Source organism: Elephantulus edwardii, unplaced genomic scaffold, assembly GCF_000299155.1.
Source record: "Elephantulus edwardii isolate Elephantulus edwardi_28Jun2011 unplaced genomic scaffold, EleEdw1.0 scaffold00229, whole genome shotgun sequence".
Classification (NCBI taxonomy): domain Eukaryota; kingdom Metazoa; phylum Chordata; class Mammalia; order Macroscelidea; family Macroscelididae; genus Elephantulus; species Elephantulus edwardii.
In genome coordinates this window covers 3,991,626-3,998,180 of record NW_006399979.1, presented here as the reverse complement: position 1 = coordinate 3,998,180, position 6,555 = coordinate 3,991,626, and the positions used below count along the sequence as shown (strand labels likewise).

The 6,555-nt window shown below is 38.4% G+C and overlaps 1 protein-coding gene across 1 annotated transcript in view; it reads right to left on the bottom strand.

Annotated features, from left to right (window-relative positions):
* The window catches only part of LOC102873059 (meiosis-specific protein MEI4-like), a 244,890-nt gene that overhangs the window by 69,553 nt on the left and 168,782 nt on the right, over positions 1-6,555 (bottom strand). Inside the window, exon 6 of the mRNA XM_006898441.1 lies at positions 2,749-2,880. Within this exon, the coding sequence (XP_006898503.1) occupies positions 2,749-2,880 (132 nt within the window). The remainder of the gene's footprint in view (positions 1-2,748; positions 2,881-6,555) is intronic.

Below are 6,555 nucleotides of genomic sequence, written 5' to 3'. Positions count from 1 at the left end.
GGGCTGTTGTACATAGGGTCGCTATGAGTCACAAGCGACTTGACGGCACATAACAACAACAACAACAACAACTTAAAATCTGCTGTGGAGTGAGCTAGGTATCAGTTTCTCGACTCGACAGTACACATCAACTACTACTAGTAGTTATTATAACTATTATTATTATTTTACTGTTATACAAGAGAAAAAAAACAAACCCTCAGTTTCAATTTTGGCTTTTGTATGTGCTCTTTCTGTAATCTTAATCAAGATGTTTAACCACTCTAATATTTGGTTTTTATTTGTAAAGTTAAGAGAAAGTACATGCATTATGGAGTGATTATTAAACATAAATGGAAATATGTAAATGAAAATGCTTACTTCTGTATTATTCTCCAAACAAATCAACTAATATCATCAACCTCATTTCCCACATTGCTGCTTCTTTTTAAATGTCAAGGCTTCTCTTTGTGTTCTCAAAGGCCTGGGCTACATATGGCCAAATAATACCACAGTGTCTCCACATTCTGTTTCCACTTTATTTTCAATTTGAATTCAAATTGTTTCTCTTCCATGAATTTTTTCAATGCCTTTTACCCTGACCTTGTCACTTTCTTTACTATTAGAACTCCTATAATCTGTACCATGCAATTTGTTGCTTTCATTCTTATTCAACTACTTAGTGCCATTATTTCTCTTTCCATATGAATTTTTAGCTCCATATGAAGAGTGCTAGTAGTGATTTTTCTGTTTTGTGGTGGTTTTTTTAAAATTTAACTTAATAGAGCTCTTCCCCCCCTCCCTTACTAGTTTATTTACAAAATTCAAATACAAATTAGAACAAATTCTTTCCATTTCCCTCACCCCCCTACCTATCAAATTGTACAATCTGATAATTACTCCCCCACACCCCCATCCCCACGCACATCCACATCCCTCTGCTTCCACCCTCTCCCATCCCTCTTGGATCCTTATACTCATTCTACAGTAATGGTTTTTAACAGAGCTCTTAAAGAGCACTTAGCATTTAGTAGCAACTTGAAATATTGAGGCTTGACTATGTTATATACTATGTCATATACTAAATTAGATTATGTTATGAATATTCTTAAATTGTATTATGAATCCTTTTAGACCTAATTATTTTGTACTTTGCATTTTTTATGCCATGCATTTTTCAGTAATAGAAGGGATGCTGCAATGAAGGAGAAACTTTTTTTATTTAATAAAGATTCTCACATAATTATATGGAAGATTTTGACATAACTATATGAGCCACACAGGTACCAGGCAGACTCTGGTGGCATTAAGCCCATTCGGTCAGATGGATATAAGTCCTTGTCGTATACTATAATTTTATTAGACATTTGTCAGGAAACCTGAGAAGCAGGAAATGTTGTTGGTGGGTGATATTAGTCCCAAAGGACATTATACTGTCAAAATAAGAAAATTCAGATGTAGGCTATTGTTTAATGAAAACAAGGTATGTCAGTTTGCTTTATTATGTGGCTGTAAGCTATGCCACTGGTATTTCTAAAACTAGCAGCACAATCATAATGGACACGTTTCGTGAAGCTTCCACACTAAGGCATATAGATCAGAGAGGCTTAGAGAATGACTTCTGAAAACCAGCTAATGAAAACTGTAAGGCTCACAATACCCGAGTCTATGGGAGAGCTGGAAGATGAGCTGCTCAGGTGGGAGCTCAAGCTGAAGCTCACTACTGTGGAGTCAATGCCAGCTTGCAGCAACCCACTAATGGCTTTCCACATTGGCAAATGCTGATGGAAGAAGACTGTCCAGCTTCCTCCTAAGACACAAGGACTTTTAGTAGGCTGAGCAACACACTCCTTACTCTGCTACACTCAATAAATAAGTAACCACAGTCATGGACTGAGCATAGAAAGACTCATGATGGTGCAAGGCTGAGCACAGCTTCATTCTGTCGTACATGAGGCTGTCAGGAGGTGGCGTCCACATAACAGCAACTAACAACAACATGTGTAAAAGCTACAAAAAATTATATATAATTTTTCTTTTTCTAAAACATGTATATATATTTTTTTCTTTAATTCTGTTAGTACTACCATAAACATGGTAAAAATATGAACGACCTCATACAGAGTTAACATTTAATAAACCAATACAAACATGCAAATATGAAAATGACTCAAGTTCCCCAGATGAGTTTGTCAGCTGTGACATATGAAGTCTTAGCACAAATAAAAAAACTTAAAGTATTAGTTTTCAGCCTTGACTACATAGGAATCACCGGGAGAGTTTTAAAAAAATGCCAATGTCTATGAGTGTCACCCCAGAGACACCATCTAATTAGACTGGTGTACAGCCTGGCAACGTGATACTTCAAGTTAGTCAAATTATTCTTATGAGCAGCAAAGGATGAGAGCCATTAGACTAGAGGTTATTCTTCGATTAACATCCAGTTCACTTTTCTCGCACTGTTTTGCTTTTGCAACATGCTGCCTGTCTGATAAGGTTTAAGGCCATCCACCTTAGCTCTCCTCTGCTGTCATCAAAGGCACCCTCAGCATGTGCATGCAAGCTAGGACAACGGGATGGCTCATTTTGAAAACCATTTTCTTCTGCAGGTACCTTTCTGTAATTTCAGTAGGCAGTAGTGGTATTCACACATGTTAGTGATAAGTAATATCTGAAAGATCTGTCTGGTAAGAACAGAGAGCAGACAGAGGAACAAAGGTCTGGTTGCATTAACTATAAATGAGAGCTCTAGTTCCCAATTATAAGTACCTGACTGATGATTTCCAGATAGTCAGTGAAGCTGTTTACTTCAGCTAGAAGCAGAGCTACAAGAGATTTTCTCAATATGCTGCAACTTCCCAGGGTTACCAGACTCTGAGAAACATAATGCTGCCCCTGAAACTAAAGAGAAAAAAATGTAGATTGTTACTTTCTACCAAGTCAAGTGAAAATTATTTTAGTGAGCATATCATAATACTTTACTGATGAGATGACTGCTGTGGAGAAACATGTCAAGTATCATTTCGGTCACTTCCAGCAAATTATGAAATAAAATAGAATAACTTAAGTGATAATGATTTTGTATATAGCAATTGATGTTGGAAAATGTTCAATACCCTTCTCCAACACCACAAGTCAAAGGCACAGATTTTTCTTCTGTAATATTTAGTCACTATCCACCTCTCTGATATATAGCAAGTAATTGTGAAGACCATGGCCTTGATAAGGTATACCTTAGTATTTAGACATACAAAATTACTGTTTAGGATTCTGGACAGGTCCCTGACCACAGATCTCCCAACTGCAACTCATCTTTTGATTTTCTGACTGCTGGTGCAAGAGTGCTGATTGTGGCGCCAAGTAAGATGAACCTCATTCCCTTTTCCACCGATCATGATGCTGCCAATTGGCCTCGTGCTGAGAATCTTCGTTTTCTCGATGCTGATATGCAATCCATATTGAAGGCTGCAGACCTTGACTTTAAGTAGTAAATGCTTCTTGTCCTCTTCAACTTCGGCAAGCAAGATTGTGTCACCTGCATAACACAGGTTCTTGAGGATCTTCCTCAAATCTTTTTTTTTTTTTTCTTCTTTATTCTCAAATCTTGATGCCACATTCTTCTTCATAAAGTGCACCTTTCCAAATGATCTGTTCTGCATATAGATTGAAAAAGTTTGGAAACAGGACACTCTAGCAGGTTTTCTGAGGCAGTAAATTGCAGGGGAAGGGATTGTCCACCTTTCTCATATGGTGCAGCTCATGAATCTAAATCACATGCTTTTGGATTGGCAGTGCAGCTCCTTACCGCTAGGCAACCAGACCTTCCTTATATCTATAAAATAGTCATGTTGTTATTATTAAGAGCCATCAAGTCGTAGACGACTCATAGCAACCCAGTGAACTAAACATCTGAACACTTGTATAACTTTTATTGTTTCTCCAAGTTCATAGAGTTTCCAGAGGCAAGATATTTCAAAAGTGGATGCCACTCCTGTTTCCAAGCTTGTTTTAATTGGGGAGCTCCACCAAACACTGTTCATCATGGATAACGATTATCACATTTGACACATCAGTGTCACAGTGTTTAATAGTATAGTCATAACATGATTAAAGCATTTTTAAAAAGACCAAAAAAACCCCACATTAGCCTAATAGAAGTGTGACGATTTTTCATAATATACTAAATACTAACTTCTTTAAAACCTGTTGTTGTTATGTGCCTCCAGTAGCCTGGAACTCATAGCAATCCGATATACAACAGCCCTAAACCCTGCTCTGTCCTGTGCTAATCTCACTGTCTCCAAAACACCTACCCTGATTACCACAGTCACTGAATCAATCAGCCACATAGAGGGTCTTCCTTTCCTGCACTGTCCTTCCACCTATCCGAGCATGACATCCTTCTCTAAGGACTAGTCCCTCCTAACAACATGTCCAAAGTATGTCAGATGAGGCTTCAGAATCCTTGCCTCCAATGAGCATCCTAGTTTAACCTTCTCCAGGATGGACCTTTTCTTTTTCTTAGCAGTCATATCTAACCACTGTATATTCAATACTCTTCTCCAACACCAGAACTCAGAAGCATCAATTCTCCTTCTATCCTTCCTAGTCATCGTCCAGCTCTCTGATGCATAGCAAGTAATTGCAAAGACCATGGATTGTATCAGGTACACTTTAATCTCCAGTGACATGATTACTCTTCAGGACTTTGGAGAGGTCTATAACAGCAGACTTTCCCCATCATAATACATCTTTTAATTTCCTGGCTGTTGGTGCCAAAGTGTTGACTGTGGAGCTGAACAAACTAAAGCTGTTAGCAATGTCAATCTCTTCACCATTTATCATGATGTTGCCAATTGGCCCAGTGGTGAGAATCTTTGTCTTCTCGATATTGAGCCTCAATCCATATTGAAGGCTACATTCCTTGATCTTCTGCTGCAAGGGCTTCAGGTTCTTCTCAGTTTCAGCAAGCAGGGTTGTGTCCTCTGCATAACACAGATTGTTGATGAATATTCTTCTAATTCTGATACCACAATTCTCCTCATAAAGCCCAGACTTCAGCATAATCTGTTCTGCATAAAGGTTGAAAAAGTATGGAGATAAGACACACCCCTGGCATATCCCTTCCCAATTTTGAACCATGCAGTGTTTCCTTGCTCTGTTCTGATGACTGCCTCCTGCTCCAAGTATAGGTTTTGCATTAGCACAATCAAGTGTTCTGGGATTCCCATTCTTCTCAGAGTCAGCCACAGTTTGTTGTGATCCACACAGTCATACAAACAGCCTTCATATAATCAATGAAACACAGATAGACATTCCTCTGGTACTCCCTGCTTTCAACCAAGATCCACCTACCATTAGCTACAATATCCCTAATACCATGACCCCTTCTAAACTCAGCCTGCATTTCTGGCAGTTCTCTGCTGATGTGCTATTCCAGTTGGTTTTGGATAATCTTCAGCAGAATCTTGCTTGCATGTGATACTAATGATACTTTTCAATAATTTCCACACTGTTGGATCATCCTTCTTTGGAATGGAAATAAATATAGATCTCTTCCAATCAGTTGGCCAAGTGGTTGCTCTCCAGATTTCTTGACACAACTTGGTGAGCCTCTAGGGCAGCATCTGTTAGTTGAAATACGTCAAATGATATGCCATCAATTTCTGGGGCCTTATTTTTGGCCAATTCCTTCAAAGCAGCTTGAACTCCCTTCTTCATTACCATAGGCTCTTGCTCATGTGTTGTTTCATGAAATTCTTCTGTGTCTTCAAATTCCTTTCAGAACTATGGCTCTGTATACTCGTTCCATCTTCTTTTAATACTACCTGGATCATTTAATATTCTGCCCAAAGCATTGGATTTGTTCTTCAGTTCTTTGAGCTTTAGAAATGGTGAGCAAGTTTGGTCCTTTTGATTTTCTGACTCCAGCTCCTTGCACATTTCATTGTAATACTTTACTTTGTCTTGCTGTGTTGCCTTTCGAAATCTTCTGTTCTCCTTTTTTGTATCCTGAATTTTTTCTTGTGCTTTGGCTTCTCGGTGCTCTAGTGCAATAATTCAGAGTCTCTTCTGACATCCATGTTGGTCTTTTCTTCCTCCTTTCTTCGTAAAGAACTTTTGCACTCTTTCTGGATGATACTCTTGATATCCTCCCACAACTCATCTGGTCTTCGCCCATTAGTGTTCAAGGCCTCAAACCTGTTCCTGAGATGGTTCTGAAATTAAGGTGGGATAGACTCAAGGTCATATTTTGGTTCCCATGGATTCAATTTAATTTTTCTTAGCTTCAGCTTCCATTTGTATAGTTGGTGGTCTGTTCCACAATCACCTGGCCTAGTTTTCACAGCTGATAGTGAGCTTTTCCAGTGGTTCTTTACAAATATGTAATCAATCTGATTCCTATGCATATCATTAGGTGAAAGAAAACCTACAGAAGTCAATTACTACAATATTCATGCCCCAATCTGAAGAGGAGAAACAATCCATTTAGCAAGGTGAGGAACGTGAAGAATGTGAAGTGAAGGTAGAGGAAAATAAAGAAAAAATGTAACTCCTACTTTAAAGTTCTTTTCC